Below are 20141 nucleotides of genomic sequence, written 5' to 3' on the forward strand. Positions count from 1 at the left end.
CCCAGCACTGTGGTATTGAGAGTATCTTCTTGACCAAAAGGGGGAAGAGAGATGAAACAATATAAGGTTCCTGTGGCTGAAAGATTTCAAATGGAGTTGAGAGGTCACTCTGGAGGGTATTCTTATGTGCTATATAGATATTGCCTTTTAGTTTTTAGTGTTTTGAAATGGCTAGAGGGAAATACCTGAAGCCATTTCAAATGGCTTCAAGAAATTTATTCTTGAAGATGATTATATAACTTTGTAGCTAGCACAGTGTGACTGTGATTGTGAAAACTTTTTGGCTCTCACTCCCTTTATCCAGTGTATGGACAAATGAGTGGAAAATTGGGGACAAAGATTAGATGAAGAATAGGGTAGGATGGAGGGGATGGAAAGATCTAGGTGTTCTTTTTTGCTTTATTTTTATCTTGGAAAAAGGAAAAAGTTCAAAAATTGATTCTGGTGATGAATGCACAAATGTGTGACGTTGCTGTGAATAATCAGTTGTACACTGTGGATGACTTAGGGAGGGTGAATATATCTCAATAAAGCTGTATTTAAAAAGCAAATGAAAAATGGGAGGAGGGGGGAAAGGAGATGTTTTGGAAACATTTAATTTTAATTTTAATTTATTTTTTTGGAGTAATGAAAATGTTCAAAGACTGTGGCAATGAATGAACAACTATATAATGATACAACTGATTGCACACTTTGTATGATTGTATGTTATATGAATATATCTCAATAAAATTGAATTTAAAAAATTAAATACAGCAAACAGGTGTAAAAAGCATTAGATAGTTTGCTACACACATTAAGCTAATGAGCAGAGTGGCTAGCATTTAAACCCATAGAGCTCATAATTTCTGCTTCTTATATCTCTTAAATTTGCTGCTACCACCTGGCTCGGACTCAGGAATTTCCCTTTGCATGACCTCAGCAGCCTCATTAATATCCCTGGGCCCTGGGCTTTGAGTCTCTCAGGACTGGTCAAGGCCCCTCTGTGTCTTGAACCACTAGGACTTGCTGCCTTCTCTTCATCCAGCCCCTGCCTGCCATTGCACATGAGTGTGAATGTCCACCTTTAAAGGAAATCTCATTGGGCACTTAAGTTTTACAAGGAATAGGACATATTCCATATCCTTGACAAACATATTACCTGGCTGTGCAAAAATGGAGTTACATATTTAGAGCCACACAGAATGACAGCTATTTTGAGATAGGTGACTTTTTGGTAGATGGTGCAGAGGAGAGAACAATTGTAGTGTTCAGTTCTTGACTGCAATGTCAACCCTGCATAACCTTGGGAAAGTTGAGGCAACTCTCTGTGTCTGAACTTTCTCTCTTTTATAAAATAGGAGAATTAATGTACCTTTATTCCCACAGTTACCACATTCTATCCTATTCAGGTTTTCACATATGACTGTCTCATGCATTGACTCTTTGCCTGATCCCTCTCTATAAGCTTGGATTGCAGAAGTTGTGATAAGGAGCTGTTTACCGAATGGAGCAGTTTGTAAGGGTGCCTTTGCCATAGGATAGTTTAGAATATTATGTCTTGCCTACTTCAAGTTCAAGAGTATGGAATAGATAGATATAGTTCATGAAGATCAAGCTTGGGGTATGGAGAACATGAGACTGTGATGGATGGAACAAACAGGGGAGCAATAGTGGCAGTGTGATTTATCTAGAGGTTTAGAAGGAATATGGAAAGACAGATGGGCTCTATTGGGAATGCTCTGTTCTGATCACACTGAGATCATATAAGCTTTGTCTCCATCTCTCCATCCCATCCTTGGACTAAACAGGGATCAGCAGATCAAACCTCCTCAAGCCTAGCACTTCCCCTGTCACCAGAAGTTGTGGGCTCCAGACCAGCCTTTCCACCTCCTTTCTTCCCAGAAGCCAGATGATATGGTCATTCGTCCATCATAAAGATGAGAGGCAATTTGGACAGTAAAGATCCTTGGTGTTTAATTCTTGGTATTCATCACAGGATAAAAAGCCCTCATGGCTTTTACTGAAGATGATATCTGACTTAAGGGTGGTTTAGGAACAGCACTAGTCAGGGCCTCCATGCACATCTCGAAATATTCCCACTGGGTGAAGCTCTTAAGAGTCTTGAATACTTACACATCTTCCATGAAGGCTACTTTGGTTTTCCCATATCTGAGTTTTCCCAGAGAACTAGTGGTAAGATCCTCTAAATGTGTAAGACTCCCAGGGAAGGGAAGCTGGGAGGGCTGTGTCCCACTTCACAAATGGGTGTGCCAGTTTGGGGAGAGAAGAGGGAGTTGTGGATGGGGCAGCCACTGAAAGGAGGAGGAGGACTGGGTTTCCACAGCCTCTGAGGAAGGTGTGATAAATGGTCTGGTGTATAAAGAGACCAGGAAAGGCTCACAGGCTGTACAGCTTGGAGCTCCAGACACTAACACAAGTAAAAGAAATCACAGCCTGATCTTCTCTCCACCTGAATAGCAAGCTCATTGAATGTGGAGATTTTGCACTTGCCTTGAAATCAAGTCCACATTGATTAGCATGTTAAAAATAGAACCCCAAACCACCTGCCCTTCCAATCTCTGTCACTCCCCAACAAATGTTAATTGTAAGTGCAAGAAATAATTACTCAAGCAAAGCCTTTTGCCAGTTTTCCCTTCTATTGGGGCACTGCCTGGTAAATACAATACCTTATTATACAATTAACCAAAACACAACTGTATGTAATGCAATTATACAGACTACAATTACACAAAAGTAATGATGCAGTGTGGACGACAATGACATTTGCGTAATCGAAAATAATGGGAGCTTCCTTGATTAGGAATTAAGGTATCATAAGAAATCCCAATTGGTAAATGTTCCCTCAATCAATCCATAGACTTTATCATGGTTGTATGTGCTGGCTAATGAAGTCAGATGCTTCCCCCTTAATAAAGGCTGTAGGGCTGGCGAGGATCCTATGTACTGTCTTCTGTTCTGAGGTCTCCAAATTAGCACATTTTAATGAAGCACACATTTCATTACCCACTTTTCCAGATGATCAAATACAAAAAAAAAATGAAACAGAAGAGCCAGGGAGTCTGTAATGTGTTGGTGGTCCCATGTGTAGTGGTGTTAACAGAGAAACACACAAGCAACAATCCACCAAGTTATATTGGTCATTCTGAGCATCAGCAGAGAATGATGATGCCATTCTGCATGGCCGATTTCTGTGCCACTCACAGCAGGCACGTTCTACTTCTCATCATTGCTTTCCTGGACTAGGACAGTCACCTCTACACCTCTGTGCTGGGTGTTTTCCAACCCATCGCTCTCCCTTCTTCCTGGATACTTTTCCTACCAGGCAAATTTGACCACTTCCTTCCTGATTTCTCACCTAGAGCATGAAGTTAAATTTCATCAGCATACAAGGTTCTTCTGCTTTATCCTGACTCACATTTTATAGCTATGTTCACATACAGAGCTACCATCCCTACTGAGTCATATCTTATTGAATCTAAGACACTATTAATTGTAAGAAATACCATTAGTTTATGTGTCACTATAAAAAGAATGCTTCCAAGTAAAAGACTGCACACTATTAGCTGTAAAATGCATCCCAATATTAGAGATTTTTAAATGAAAACTAAGTGTCTTGAATTGAAGAAATATTTACAAGCCATGCTCTCTCTTGTTTCTGTGCCTTTTTACATGCTATGTCCTGCCAGCCTACCCTACCCTGACATCCCTACCCTTGGCATCTGCCAAGCCTGCCTGTACACCCTCCTTTAAGATTCAGCTCAGGATCACCTCCTAGAAACCATCTTGACCCTATTCTCCTGAGGCCAGACTAAGCCAGCTGCCATATGTCCCACAATGATGGGTGTATTGCTTGGTCATTTATCTCACTTAATTGTAATGACTATTTTATACCCTACTGTAACATGAGCAAGATCCTATATTACCAACACATAGAAGAGTGCTTGGCACATATTATTCACCCATTTGCCCACTCAATAAATGATATTTTTATTGAGGTGAGCAGAATTGGAAGAGTGAAGGAGGTAGGAACTAGGGGAGAAACATTTGGAAAATGAGAATCCTTCCTGCAAAGTCAGGATTTATCTTCCTTTGTGGTCTGCAGTGGGAGGGGGATCTTTGAATCTGCAAACTTCCAACGAAAGAGGAATCAGATCTCAGGAGAAATGAAGAGAGAAACTGAACTTTTTCTGGAGCTTTGTATGCAAAATAAATGCTCTGATTCTCTCTAGCTAGAATCTGGTCTCCTTTGGGCCAAAGACACTTTTTTTTTGGGGGGGGGTGGTAATTTTGTACTATTGAGTGCTATAGGGTTCCCAGGGGGACTAAAGTTCATGCCCATCTGCATTATTAGAAATGATACCCACTGCAGTGAAGAATGAAATAATTTAGGAGTGAACTAATTTCTGCCTACTTTTTGCTTTACTCTTAACTTCAAAGTAATCAAATGTTGTTTATGCATAAAATGTTAATCCTTTCACAAATGTGTATTTTGATTTAATTTGCATATCCCATTTACTGCAAGTCAACATGAGGGGAGAATCAACTAATTTAAACCATTTTTCTCTGGGCTTGAAATCCTTTCAGAAATATTTTCCATTAGGCGACTCAATTACGTCTAATGTGGCTGATGTTGGTGGACTAGAATTTTGCTTAAAGAAATTCGTATTTAGAGCAGTGAGAAGGGGAAGGGGGTGAGAGGACAGAGGAGACGAGACAATAATTACCTGTCTTTGATGCTACACAGATCAATGTGTAAATCACTGAAATTCCCCAGGGAACCTTGCTGAACTGAAATGAGGTCTTTGGGCTGGTTATCAATAAAGATGAGCCTCATGCAGCCTTGGAAAGCCTTAATGGGATTTAAACATTGGGAATCGGTGAGATTGCCGGGGCACCCTGTGGGACAGAGAAAAAAGATGAAGAAGAATACTGAAATGATCAGTCATTGCTTTGGCAATCTATTGATGGGAGACCTTGAGGTCTAATTATTTCGGTGCTTTTTCATTCATAGTCGTGCACAGACTTTTGTTGTAAATCCTAGCATTCTGAAAGAGGGGACAGAATAGGTACAAAGCAGGGCATACTCAATCACTGTATAGAAAAAAGACAAAGTGTGTTAAAGGGAATACCAATATTATAACATCCATCTCATTCTTCTTTGTTTTTCTTGTTTTTTATCCCTATTGGTAAGCTATTTGCCATTCCTTTGCATAGTGCACCTCACCTCCCAAAGTAGCAGCGTATTATAACTACTTGGGTATTTTGGTTCTGTCTTGAAACACATGCCTAAATGCACAATTCAGTTCTGAATTACACTTTCAGAGGAAATTATGCTTTCGGAAAGGATGGCAGCAGAGTAATTGTCTGGTTAATTGTTAGTATTAACAGGCTTAGTTCCTGAGAAAGGTACACCCAGGAACACAACTGGAATTTTGAAGTGATGTACAAAGCAAATGCAGACTCCAAGGGAACTAAGACTAAATGCACATAGTTATAGGGCTGTAATAGCAAGCGTGAAAGGTTAAAGCCATACTTTGTAAAGAGTCTTCTTTAAAAAAAATGCATTACAATGATTTAGCAGCGCTTGCAACCAAGTCTTATCAACTTCTCATTAAGACAGGTATAGAGCAACGCAGTGCTTTTTAAAAACCCCATCCTGATGGTTTTAATAGGTTCAGAGCATATGGGAATGCGAACTTGAAAACATGGCAATAACCCATAAATAATTGGGAATTATTTCAGCCATCTCTAATAGACAGTCACTGCTGGGTTGAAGCACAGCAGCTGGTTAACTGCTCACAGGCACGCTATAAAATAAAGAGAGATGCTACAACTTCTAATTGAAGATGTAGAGAGAATTTATGTAAGTTGACTATTATTACTGAAACTCATTTTTCACCTTCCTTAAGTTGAGAGTTTATATGTAGGGCGTTTGTTTAAACACTGTTCAAATCACAGATAAATCTGCATCTCTTAAGCCCAGCAAACTTTAAGGCCCACCTTGAAGGGCATTTCTTCAGCTGGGGGTTGGGGATCATTTTGCCTTGAAAGCATTCCAGATGCTTATTGTACCATAATTATTCAAAATCATTCATTTATCCCAGAAATAAATTCAAGAACACTTTCTCTCTTAGTTCCTGAAATTTTGCATTCAATGCAGAATTGCAAAGTTTCTGAGGTTTATCTCTGGAGCCCCCAAGAACTTTCTTCTGCAGTTATTCTACTCCTGCCTTCACGCTTTTGCTCACACCAGTGGAAAACACAGATCTGACTTTGAATCCTGGCTCCACTACTTACTAGCTCTATAGCCTTGTGCAAATTATTTCATCTCAGCAAATCCTTTGTGAAACGTGAATAATATTACCTACCTCACACGTTGCTGCATGAATTAAATGAGGTTGGACACATAAAATATTTACAGAGAACAGAAGTGTGTTTCCTTCTTAGAGGAATTATTATCTCCATGCTCATGGAGGAAGATTTGTAGTGAAGGACAGAAGCCCTTTTTGAGGCCCTAAAAATCAACCTCAATGGTATAGTTCCACTCTGCTTTCCTTTCAGGAGACCCCAATATATATACTGTGTCTGTACAATGTCCTATTGTATTTCAAAGCTGTACCCACATGTCATTGGTATGGGAGAAGTGATTTGTAAATTCTATTTAAGAGAGACTGCACTGTATAATTTTGCACAGTAATTCTGTTCAGTCCCCTAATGCAAAAGCAATTGGTGACTATAGACAAGACTCAAGCTCATGCCTATAACTACGAGAGCTGACAGCATTTTGCTGATTCCCTATTATGTGAAAGCCACCGTGCTGGCTGGGCATTTAAAACCTTCTCTTACTTAACCCTCCCAGCGAATCTGAACATCAGCTTTATTTCCCCATGTTCCAGATAAGGAAGTTCAGGGATAAAAAATGCCTCGCCCAAGGTCACACAGCTATGGAGGTTAAATAGTCTTTAGAGATTGTTTCTGTAATACAAACAACCACCTAAGAAATTAAATATTAATTTTTAATGAAAGAAGTAGCTTGAAAAGGTAAAATGTAAATGCATCTATAAAAAAGTAGTAGATGACTAATCATGTGTTTTTCCAGATCAAAGTTTGTCCTTTTGTTTTTTCATTGTGGGAAAGTTTCCCAAGAGCCACCAAACATGGGAGCAGACAGGGTTGCTCGTGGCTGCTACATGGACATGGGTCTTCTGGTTTGTCCAATTTCTAGATGCCCCATTTCCTGGGCATGGCCTCTGGGATGGAGAGGGAGCTATAAAGAAAGCAAAGTGGTAGGGGAGTGGCCTAGAGGGCCGAGCGTGCTGGTTGTTTGTCTTTCCACCTAGATTTCTCCTCCAGTAAGTACTGCTGACCCTAGTATACTTTCTCCAAGTTTTCAGCTGAGTTTCTCCTTTCCCATGTGGTCATGGAGCTTTGGTGTGGCTAAAAAAAAAATTCTCCTTTGGACGCGTTATGTAACACCAGCTCTTATAGCTAAAATTCTTTTCTCCCTCAGCATTGACCTAGATAATTTATATTTGCACAGCTGTGAGAGAATTTGCTCCTCACTATTCTGGGCTTGGGGGCATGTGCCTAAGTGTGTGGGGGGTGGGATGGAGGTGGAGCTGGGTGGGAGTATGGTCTAATTGACAAAGCAAGGATGATCATAGCAGAATAAGTCTCCACTGCATACACCCTCCCGTCTTGATCATCAGTCTCAAAGGCTGGGGAATTTACCTCCAAAGTAGTAGCTATTTCCAGAATAAATTTGCAGCCGGGAGGCGTCCTGAGCCAGAGACACTGCCTCATTATCCAGAGTGAGAGTGATGCGGTTCCTTCTGGCGTTGATGCTAACAGAATGCCACAGGCCATCATTCAAGTTGGTGCCTGTAAAAGAAACAGGAAGGACAAGCACAGGGATGATTGATTCCAGGAAGCTTGCAGAGCACAGGGCTGGGTTGCCAGCTTGCTGTGGTGCAGGTGCATTTTCAGAGCGATACTCACTGCCCCAGCTGCTACCCAAGAGCCACCTTTCTTCCTCTCTTTACCCTTTAACTACATTTTCCTTTTCTCTTTTAAAAGGGGCTAAACCCTCAAGTTCTTTTTGTTTGAAAACCAAGGGGCAAGACTCAAAATTGTGCATACAAGACAATTAAAAGTTTGTCATATTAATTGATCTGTTAATGCACACACAAATGCACAGAAAAGGGCTTAAAAAATACCTCCAAATATTGCAAGCAGTTTTATCTCTGGGTGGTGGGGTTACAGGCAATGCTAATTTTCTTGCACTTTTCTACAAATAGCTTATATTCCTTTTATAGGTAAAAATAAACTTTTTTTAAAGAGCCTAATAGATGAGGAGAACTCAATTCCAATGCCCTGCCAGGAGGAGGTGGTCTCCTTTGTAGAGAATTCACAGACTAGTTCAATTTCAGTCGTCTTCTGTAACTAGTTATGCGACACTGGTTAAGTTTCCTACCTTCATTTTATCATCTGTAAATATAATATCACTTACTCCATACCATTGTTAAAGAGATCAAATGAGATCAGGTGTGAAAGTTCCTAGGTATAGTGGGTGCTTAATAAATTTTCATTCTTTAACTCTTCTTTTCTTAGACATTATACTGCTGAGATACCTTAATGAGAAAACTCTTTTGGGAAGTGGTCAGGAGTGTTTCAACAACTTCATCATAAAAGTTTACTATCTGTTACGGCACTGTCATTGCAACGTACTTGAGAGAGACACAGTCATATTAACCAAGAGGGTCACAAAGATTTGCCTGTGACAAAAGTACACAGCTACACACTGCACCATTCAGCAGACATGTATTGTGCCCTGCTATGCTCTGAGTTGTCTTCCTTCTCAGTGCATCAGTTTCCTTCCCTGCAAAATGGGGACAACGATGGTGCTTATCTGTAGTTCTGGGGATAAAGTGAGCTAAGACAATGGCGCTTGTAGAAATGTTCCTATCACATCATAAGCATACAGTAACGTTTGCTAAAACAGACAGAGACAACAATTCCTTGGCTTTGAGAGTATGGATATTTGCATTGCAAGGTCTCTATCCAGGGTAGTTCATAGTTAAATGGAAGAGACCTATGCACAGAGGATTAAAATACTGTCCCTTAAGTTCAGGCCAGTGGGGTGAAAAGAGAAGCAAATAAACAAGAATAACAGCACTTGCAATGCTGGGTTGAGTATGGGAGCACAGAGGAAAGAAGACCTATTTCCAGGTGAGGATACCAAGAAAGGCTCCCAGGAAAAGTGGCGGCAGTTAAGGGAAGCTTTGCAAAATCAGCAGGAGTTCACCATTCAGGGAGAGTTCCAGGAAAGGAGAGAGCTGGCACAAAGAAACAAGGGTGTGGGAATAGAAGATGGAGAATACCATAGGAAGGCAGGTGGGAAGAGGCTCTAACCACCAGGGGCTTTGGATGCTAGGCTGAGGAAGGGGTCTCAACACTATACTTGGACAAGCCATTCAACAGAGCACTTGGCAAATGCCCCATGCCTACAGCCAGCCCAGACTAATTCCATCAGAATCTCCGGTGATGGACCCTAGGCATCTGCCTAAAATCTTCCCAGGTGATTCTCAGATACAGCCACAGATGGAAATGACTGCTTTTGAACCCCACAAATCTGTGAGGGCCTCTAGCATTGGAATGACCTCATGGGAGGCCCATTTTCAAAGACCCCACTGGCAGCAGATGATGGGAGCTGGGGGGAGGCAAGTCAGTCGGGAGAACTGGTAGACCCTAGGGTTTGCACAGCCTCCAAGCAACCAGAATGATGCACTTCTCAGCTAAGTTGCAGTAGCAGAAATGGAGAGTAAGGGATGCGGTAAGAGCTATTTCTGGAAGTACAACAGACCAGACTCAGTAAAGATTACCAGAGCAGTCTTGAAGAAACCCAGTTAGGAAGAAAGTCATGGAAATCAGAACAGAGGTCTGCAGGCTGCAAGAACCCATGCCACCAGCTGGATGGAGAAGACCCCAAATGGGCAACACTTGCTGAGAGCCCAGCTGCTTTCTCACCAGGGTGGTTCTGCCCCATCTGCTCCAGTGAGCCAGATCTAAAAGACTCTCGTGTGTTTCCAGGCCTCTCCCTCCACAACAGGTTCTGCAGCCGTCCTGAACATCTGCTTGGGGTGGAAGGGAGAACCCTCAGGCTGCTCAGAATGGTGTCCAGACTTTCTCCCAAAGGCAGGGGCCCTCTGACAAGGCCAGGGTGTGGGTCCCAGCCACAGGGACTCCACTAATGAGGTAGAGGCTCTGTCAGGTGTTTCCTGGAGAAGAACATTACACTTCTGTCAGGGGTATTTGGAGGGCACAGCCAGCTGCGGGTCCTCAGTTCTTTTTACTTTCATTTACATACTCATTTGAATACATCTGCATAACATATGAGGCTGCATCTGCAGACAAATTCTAGACTGTTTGGGCAGGAATGGAGTCAGTAACTAGTTCCACACAGAGGGTCTAAGTGGCTCCCTAAGGACCAGGCACCCTGCTAGGCCCCTGCTAGGCAACACGGTGCATGCAGAGGCTGCTGGGACTCTCCTTTCTAATCAGAGGCTGATCATCCAGTGATTTTTACAGATGAATGAGGCCCAGAAAGGAGAACAGCTCCCTGGGCTTTGCAGGCAAGACTATTAGCCTCTGTTCTGATTCTGGGCCCATCCTCTTTCCACAGAGCTCTCCCTATCTTCCCGTCTTTGAAGTCTGCATTTAATGAGAGTTCCCTCCCTCTTCTCTCCCTCATTCCCTTCCTCCCTCCCTTCCTCCTTTCTTCCTTCCTTCCTTCCTTCCTCCCCTCCTTCCTCCCCTCCTCTCGCTCTCGTGTTCTTCATTTTTGTCTATTTTCCTTTCTGGTTTGATCTTTCCCTTACATGGTCCACGATTCCTATAGTGGAAGTCTATGTGAAAATCTTGGCTCTTTAAATGAGAATTATCAGATTAGTGGTTCTTGGTGCTGCCCACACAAATGAATTGCCTCAGCAAACTTTAAAAATACAAATCCCTGGGCCCCACTCCAGGTCAATAAAATCAGACTTGTGGGGGTGGCCTCAGTCCTTGGAATTTTAAAAGATCTCCAAGGATTCAATTGTGAAGCCAGGGTTCAGAGAGGAGGGAAAGAAACTTGGGAAAACAAGGCTGGATTAGGGGAGCTGACCAGGAACTAGATTCCAAGAAAATGAATTGGCAAATTCTCCTCCAGAGACCTTTACTTTCTACCTCTGCACACTTTTCCACTTCATTCTATTAACATACCCAAAATAACACCCCTAGAGATTCTCCCAGGGTTAGTTATTAAGAACACTCATTTAAAGGTACAGGATGAAATGCTATTAATTATTTACAAATTAGGAAGAAGCAATTCCATTTAGGTTGCTTGCTTTCCAACACCTGCTGAGATAAATAGCCCAGAAAGAATAGCCATTTTCAATGGGAGATCAGAAAAGCAGGTACTTTTGCAGCCAGGAACACTTTGATGGGGAAAAGCCAGTGTGGGTAGAAAAGTAGGGGATTTGGGCCACTTTGGGGCAGGGAACACGTGGATGATTTAGGAACTACAGCTGAAAAGGTGGTATATGGATTCTGGGAGGAGAGTTGGATGATGACCAACATAAACTTTCTGAACATTAAAGAGACATCTGGTGATATCTGTCATTTCCCAGATTGGCAAAGATTATAATCAATGTCAGTGGATGATGTAGAGGGAAACAGGCAATTTCATACACTGCTAGTGGCAACATAGTCTCCGTATTCTTTCTGGAAGGCAATATGCCAATATGGATCAAAAACCCAAAAAATGTTCATACCATTTTTCCCATGAATCATATTCTGAAGAATTAATCTTTACATAATAATAGAGCTGCAGCTAAGGTTTATGGCAAAGAGAGTTCATGGCCATGTTATTTATGACAGCAAGAATTACAACCTCCTATATTTCCAATAGCAGCAGGTTATCTAAATCAAATATGTGTTCATAATATGGGAGATCAGGTAGTCATTGAAAATCAGAATGTCCAAGGATGTTACTAATATCCTGATAAGTGAAAAAGTCTGTGCAACAGCACATGTGGCATAATTCCAATTTTATTAAAAATATGTGATCTAATGATGGAGGAGAAAAGGCTGAAAAGGACATTACTTGGATATATAATAAACTAGAATATAGACTGTAGGCTTTATATGAATATCTTGTATTTGCTAACTGTATTTAAGGTGGTTACACAAGAGAATATCCTTTTTCTTAGGAAATGCACATACATAGTGTTCAAGGAGTATATACAACTTAGTCTTAAATGTTTAGAAAATGATAGAAGATGAGGAGATAAAGAAAAAGAAAGGAGATAAAGAAAGAAGGGAAGGAAGGCAGGAAGGAAGGAAGGAAGGAAGGAAGGAAGGAAGGAAGGAGGAAGGAAGGAAGAAAGGGAAAAAGAAAGGAAGGAAAGAAGAAAAGAAGAAGATGAGGCAAAAAGTTAAAATTGGTGACCATGAGTATCCAGGGTTTGGGGTATGTTGGAGTTTCTTGTATGAGGTTTGTATGCTTTTTGAAACTTGCTTATAAGTTTAAAAGTATTTCAAAATTAAAAATTTTAAGAAAAATTAACAGAAAGGCAAAATAAAGGAAAATATTTATGCTTTTGACATGGAATGATCAAACCACAGATTGTTTTCTGTTTCTTATATACAATTCTGGAATTTTCAATTTTTATTTTATAAAAAGACACCATACAACCATTACAATCATTAAAAAAATAATAATAATAAAAAAAACTATGTAAGCTGAGATAAAGAGTAGGAAAGTTTTTTATCCTTTTCCCACTTATTTGCTTAAAGTGACTCCTATCAGGTCCCAGAATTTAGGCTAGCAATTTAACATAAAAGATCCTTACAGAGAGAGTTAAATAGGCCTCTTTGCATTTGACTGGGAACCAAACCAAAACTTAAAAAAAGGCTGTTTCCATATTTGTAAGTGAACTTGCAAATGAACTTCTGAAACACAGCCAAGTTGTAATAATAGCTAATTAATAGCACAAACTGACTCTGTTGAATTCCTTCAATGTGCCAGGCACTTTGGATATATAATTCCTAATTTTCACAACAGCCCTGGAGGTCAAATTTATTGTCGTAGTGTTATAGATTCTAAAACAGAAAGTGGGAGAGCCTGCCAGAATCATGTGGCTGGTGAAAGGCAGAGCCAGGGTCCAAGGGCAGGCATGTAGTATGCAGGGGCTCCCAGGCTGGGCCCCCCTTGCTCTCCACATCCCCAAAGGCAGCCCAGCCCTGCTCTCAGAATTGCTTTGATGGCCAAGTACCTCTGCAAAGTTCTATTTTCTGCTACTAGATGCAACTTTGCTTTTACTTTTATTATTTTATTTGTGGCAGCATTATTGAGATATAATTCACTTACCATACAATTCATCTATTTAAAATGTATAATTCAGTGGTTTTTAGTATAATCAGTTATGCAACATTTATTAGAGTAAGGCTTGGGATTAAATCAGGGTTTCTCAACAGCAGCACTTTTGGCACAATACTTTGTCCTGGGGAACTGTAGGATGTTTAACATCCCTGACCTCTACACCACCACCACCCCCTTAGCAACAAAAACGTCTCCAGACATTGCCAAATGTCTGCAGGGAGATGAAATCACCCTTAGTTGAGGACCACTGGGTTAGGGAAATAATGATTTTGGAGTTGCTGAGCTTTGATTAAATCAATCTCCATCTGAAAGTCCTCAATCAAATTCCTGCCTGGGCTTTGCACTTGAACTTATTTCAGTGTCTCTATTTTAATCATTTTAAGACAGAAGGAAAGACAGAATCATAATCTGTAATGCAATGTGCTAATGGATTTTGAAACGGAGTGGTTCTCCCAGGACCCTGAGGCATCAGCCATGACCAGGGGAGGACATCATAGCCTTCTGCACACTCAGAGAGTCAAAGCCCAGGCCGGGGCACCATCCCCGATGAGTCAACTTCAGACCCTGGAAATAACTTGTCATGAATTTCCTTGATGCCTTTATTCACCTGTTCCCCCGTGTTAAAGGCCCTGCCACTTATAATTTCTGGGAGCTCAGAGAGATTTCTTAATCTCTCCAAACTGGTTCCCTCAATTATGAAATAGAGATAGAGTTGCCTAACCCAACTTGGAAGTTTGTAGTCTTTTTCTGGCCCAGAAAATCCAACTCAGTGGTTTTTCCATGTCCGGTAGTACCTACCCTTAATTAACTGTTCAAAGGTAATTTCAATTTTTGGGAGCACAAAGTGAGGAATAAACCAACAATTGAATAAGGTGGTCTTAAAATGTTAATCAAACTGTAAAAGAACATAATGCAATTTCTAAGCGTAATTATACTACAACACAGGGTCTAGTTCTATTTTTCTTGGGCACCATCTATCCACCAATTATCAAACCCTGTTATCACTTCTCTACAAAAAGTAGACTAATTCTCACATTCCTTCAAATCTTTCTCCTACTTTTATTCTATCCCTTATCACTACAGCTTGGCATTTTCACGGTATCCTCTGTGTCTTCCCAGCCTCCTCACAGGCAACCTTCCTAGGTTGACCTACCTGAAGAGCAAGGTAATTATCAACCTCACAGGAAATACCTCCGGTGGCTCATGGAACCCAGATGATGAAACTCCAAAACCTTGGCTTGGCAGCCTGCACCTTCTGCAGTGAAGCTTCTACCTGACCTCTCATGCTTACTTCCCGATATTCCCAGACAAATGTCCTCCTCCCCCTGGGCCACTGTACTCATTATGCTCCAAGTAAATAGGCTTTATGTACTGTTGCCTCCACTCCCAGAGTCTGATTGCCCTGCTTGCTTCCCTCCTAGTTCTCCCACGTTCTAAATCCTATCCTCTCCCCTCCAAGTCCTAGCTGTAATCCCCTCACTTCCTCTTTTCAACTGTAAGGACAGGGAGTGTATCTTTTCTGACTTTCTATCACCAACTAGCACAGTGCAGGGCATATAAAAAGTATGAAATGAGGGAAGGAAGGTAGGATGGAAGGAAGGAAGGAAGGAAGGAAGGAAGGAAGGAAGGAAGGAAGGAGGGAGGGAGGGAAGGAAGAAGGAAGGGAAAGGAAGGAGGAAGGGAGGGAGGAATAAACCAGAAAATTAAAAAAAAAAAAAATGGCTTTTCTAACTAGACCAGAGCACAGCAATTTCTTATTCTAAATTCCAGTGTCTAAAGCATTCCTTTAGTCCCTATGATTTACTGTCTTGTCCTATTAATTATCAGTCCCTCCTTGGAAGTTTCATCTCCCCCATGAGATTACAAGTTCCTGGGGGTCAGAGTCTGAGTCATGTTTTAGTACTCCGTCAGCCTCATCTGGGCAACATCCCGCCCTCTCCAAATGCTCATTGATTGATTGAGCGACTGACCAGCTGACTTTTCACTGCCACAGTGTCAGCAGCAGGGACCTCTGGTGCCCACTGGTCATAAATCACAGGCTAAACCCTTCCTAGTGGTGAAAAGCTGGCTCATATTTCAAGATAACCTTGAACCTGGGTCCTGAAAACCTTTGATCAGCATATGAAGGGAAGACGTCTGGGTTTACCATCTATTAGGGTCAGATAGGAAGTTGTGACATGTTGGTGGATGATGATGAAGATGTTGTTTCCATAGAATAAGACTTGAATGCTCAGCTCAAAACACCCATGTGCCAAAAATTAAGTTCAACTCTAGCAACAGGTAGCTCTCTATCACCTTCAGGATAATGCCCACCCTCCGGTGTCCTGGAACAAAATGCTGCTTCATTGTTTTTTTGGTCCTCCCTTCCTATGTGCTCTAGGAATCCTAAGCCACCCATGGAGCTTTGCACCTCTGTCCCTCCTTCTGTGTACAGTCAGCTCAGACTGGAGCATCCTTGCCCTGCCTCTCCAGCTGGCCAAATTGTGTTCATTCTTCAAAACCAAGATGTCTTGTCCCACCTCCCTTTCTCATCTCGCCTGGTGCCTCTCCTCTATGCTGCCCAGCATCCTTACATCCCTTTTAATCCCATTCGGGTGCTTCTCTTCTATGCTTCCGAGCTTTCCTGTGTCCCTTTCTGTTATTTCCTGGTGCCCCTCCTTACGCTCTCCCAGTGTGCCAGTTTGAATGTATTATGTCCCCCAAAACGCCATTATCTTTGATGCAATCTTGTGGGGGCAGACATATCAGTGCTGATTAGATTGTAATATTTTGAGTGTTTCCATGGAGATGCGACCTACCCAACTGTGGGTGATGACTCTGGATAATCTCCATGGAGGTATGGCCCCGCCCATTCAGTTTGGATCTTAATTAGTTTACTAGGGCACTATATAAGCTCAGACAGAAGGAGCGAGTTTGCTGCAGCAAAGAGGGACTCTTTGAAGATGAACGCACAGGAGTTGAGAGAGGAGCTGCAGCTTACAGAGACATTTTGGAGATGGCCTTTGAAAGCAGACTTTTGCTCTGGACAAGCTAAGAGAGGACAAACAAACACCCCAAGAGCAACTACGAGTGACATCTTTGAGGAGCTGAAGCCTAGAGAGGAATGTCCTGGGAGAAAGCCATTTTGAAACCAGAACTCCAGAGCAGACGCCAGCCACGTGCCTTCCCAGCTAACAGAGGTTTTATGGTCTCCAATGGCCATTCTCCAGTAAAGGTACCCGATTGTTGATGCTTTATCTTGGACACTTTATGGCCTTCAGATTGTAACAGTGTAACTAAATAAACTCCTTTTATAAAAGCTAATTCATTTCTGGTGTTTTGCATTCCAGCAGCATTAGCAAACTAGAACACCCAGCATCCTGAGCATGCATTGTGTTGTTCACCTCTTTCAGAAGCCCCTATGAGCTGCTGGAGGACAATACCCATGTCCTTGGGGTAGATTCTCACACTGATGCAGTCTGGGTACTTCAGATGCTTTCTGAATTAAAATGGAAGCAAAATTAATTACAGGAGAAAATTTTCAAAGTAAAAAATACAAAGAAGCAAGGGAATTGACAGCATGCCTTGACTAGTAGATGATTCCACTGTAATGATAAAATTCTAGGTGCCTCAAATCCTCTCTTGGAGGGAAAAATACAAAGAAAAAAGCAAGTAAAGAAGAAAATGTTTCCTCCATCATTATCTAGGACTAGAAAAGTTACATTTGTGGAGATCACTTCTTTGGTAAATGTCCCAAACCATTGTCTGTTATCTCAGAGCTCAGGCAACTACACTGCTTGGTTTCCCATAAAAATGGAATGCTTTATCTTATTTTTGTCTTTTGAAACTGGAACTCTGTGCTCAGCCAGGCAGCTTGTTATAAGAGGCATAGCCCTGTGACTATCTACTTATTTGTCCTCATTAATGGGAGTTTCTCATCAACGTTATCTTAGCTAAAACACAGAGGCATTTAATGACAACTTAATTGAAGCAAGGGATGGAGTTCACAGACACAACATGTTTACTTGATGTGCAATGGTGGCTAGATACAAATAGCTTATATGAAAAAGGACAATATTTGGGGAGCAGCTCTGTTAGTTGCAGGGCTATAGCCTATAACCATCTGTCCGCTGGTAGTAATCAGGTTGAGCCCTTCTATCCAGCATGACACAGCTCTCCGGGCCATCTTCCCACCTCTGGGAACTCTGTTGGCCTTTATCTAATTAGTACTTCCCCTGAGTATAGCTCATTCTTGGGTTTGGCTCATTCCCCACCATGTAATTGTTGTAATATGAATGTTTGTTTAAAATCACTATGAACTCTTCTTTCATTGTGAAAATCACATTCTTCAGAAATGCTTCTGGGGTCAACTTGACTAGTTCATTCATTCGGAATGTGGCAATCTCATAATGTGGCAAATCGTTATTGAGGACCTCGCAGAAGCAAGTGCCATACGAGGCCTTGGATGAAAACTGGTGTGCATGGCAGACAGTGTTCTTATCCTCACAGTTGTGGAGAAAGCATCAAACAACCAATTATAGATGCATATAATTAATATGTGCATATCCAGGACAAATGCTACAAAGAAGAAAACTAGAACTAGAAGAATGATAATGAGGCATCTTGCCTACTTTGGGAGTTTCTTAACAAAATACTAAATGATAAATTCTAAAGGATAAGTGCGATTGTGTTGGCTATAGCTGCTGGATAATCCATTTAATTTAAACAGAGTTATCAAATAAACATCTATTATGCTGTTTTTCAAAGGATATGTCTCTATAATCTCATCATATCTTGAGCTACAGAAAGAACAAGTCAATCACAGCAGTCTACTGAGCTGATTAGAGTGGATTGTTTAATTGGCGTTTGTGGAATGCCTGCTGTTTAACTAGTATATTCAAAAAACTATGGAGCTACTGAAAAAATTATACAGTGCTTGAAGACATATGATGAGCCCTATTGCTCACACCTAGAAGTTAAATGGGATGAGCTGAGATGGTCTGTGCACTAAGCCATTTGTCTTAGCTGGAAACATTTCCATGGCAACTAGATGACTTCTGGCCCTTTGCTAGCCATCTTTCTTTTGTTTGGGCATTCTGTCCTGTCCCTGATGGTTGGTTCATGCCTTCTGTCTTTTCCTAGCTTAAAATCATTCCACTGCAGCCAGATACCAGATTAAGATCTCTCAGGCTGACACTCCCTCCTATCCTTTCTGGGTTTCATTTAGTTGTGCTGATACCATGTCTTTAACCCTGACGAGCCTGGTCTGTGTTTGATGCCTCTATAGACATAAAGGCAATATATACCAGAGATGGGAAGACTTGGGTGTAATGTTCTCTAATGAAAAACCAAAAGTGGCTTCTCTGCCATCTGACTTTATTGGTGTTTGTTCTACTTTCTGAAGTGACATGAACACACACAAACCCTCATCTATGAGAAAGGCTTTCCAGTATTCAGAGATCCTTACTATATCTCTGTCTTATTTTCTCTCAACTTGAAATAGTTTCATTACTTACAATTGTTCCTCTATTAGCATTGTTTGAAGACCCTATATATTCTGACCGTATATATTCTTACCAACACATACACACACTCACAGACACACACACATACACAGCAGGTATTCTAGTGTGATTGAAAGTTGATTGCAAACAACAACAACACAAATTCACAGATTTGAGTCTTTGGCCTCAAATTCTCAATAGATCACTGTGAGTCATAAAAAATGATCTTTCTGGGACATGCAAGGCTCTCAGAGAAGCCACAGTTCCTGGATTGACGATTCCCTTGAAGATAATAAGGGGCAGTGTTGCCCTATTATTTTCCTTCAAGGGCTCATAGAGAAGACTAGGGGAGACTGTTTCTATTCTGACACAAGACTAGAAGGGACCTTTATGTTTTTATTCCTACACCCTTTTTTAGCAAAAGAGGACAGTAAGTTCTTACTGCAGTATGCATATCACAGCAAAGCTGAAAACGAAATCATTAAACTCTGAACTCATGAACTTTGTCCAGCCCTGTTTCTGACCTTCAGGGGAGAGTTGGTAGTTTCAGAGGCAATACAATTTAAAAAAAAAAACAATTCAAAATTTTAAGACTGAGACCCCACACTTTTTTGCTCCTACTCTCACTACCTATCAGAAAAACAAAAATAATATTGAAATCTCAGTTCACTTTCCAAATTATTCCAGCATGCTGGCTTTCTCTTAACATTATTTAATGTTTCAGGTAAAATTCAAAACATTCAGCCCCTATTCACCTAAGAAAATGAAGCAGGTTGTCTCTTTTTCCTTTATAAAATTTCCTGTTTTCTTAGAAATTTAGATTAGTTTGGACAATATCAATGTCCATTCCAAGCTTCTCTTTAAAGAAACCTTAAAATGGCCATAGCTTCCTTCATTGAAAATTAGAACATGGTATCTGTTGCCCCAACAAACTGGAGTGGATTTTGAGAGATTGTATTTTGACCTCAAGACTCAAGTTGCCTCATGAGAAGACATGAACAACTGAGAATTTGAAATGTGTAAAATAGGAAGCCCAGGTGTTTGCTCATTCATTTAAGATTTGCTTAAGTGGCTTCTCTGGCTCCTGAGAGTGAACATGGCAAGGCCCACAGTGAAGCAGGACTTTTTCATGGCGTTCTCTCTGTTCCAGTATAGCACTGGATTTTCAGATGGGGTATGAGACAGTGGGGGTGTGGGGAAGGGAGGGGGACTATAATGGCAAAGGCTGAGCAATC

The 20141-nt window shown here is 41.2% G+C and overlaps 1 protein-coding gene across 1 annotated transcript in view; it reads right to left on the reverse strand.

Moving 5' to 3' along the window:
• The window catches only part of CNTNAP5 (contactin associated protein family member 5), an 860113-nt gene that overhangs the window by 387722 nt on the left and 452250 nt on the right, over positions 1-20141 (reverse strand). The window contains 2 exon segments of the mRNA XM_037849799.1: positions 4728-4899; positions 7735-7884. Coding sequence (XP_037705727.1) covers positions 4728-4899; positions 7735-7884 — 322 coding nt within the window.

The sequence above is a fragment of the Choloepus didactylus genome, chromosome 9 (genome assembly GCF_015220235.1).
Source record: "Choloepus didactylus isolate mChoDid1 chromosome 9, mChoDid1.pri, whole genome shotgun sequence".
Taxonomy (NCBI): Eukaryota; Metazoa; Chordata; class Mammalia; order Pilosa; family Megalonychidae; genus Choloepus; species Choloepus didactylus.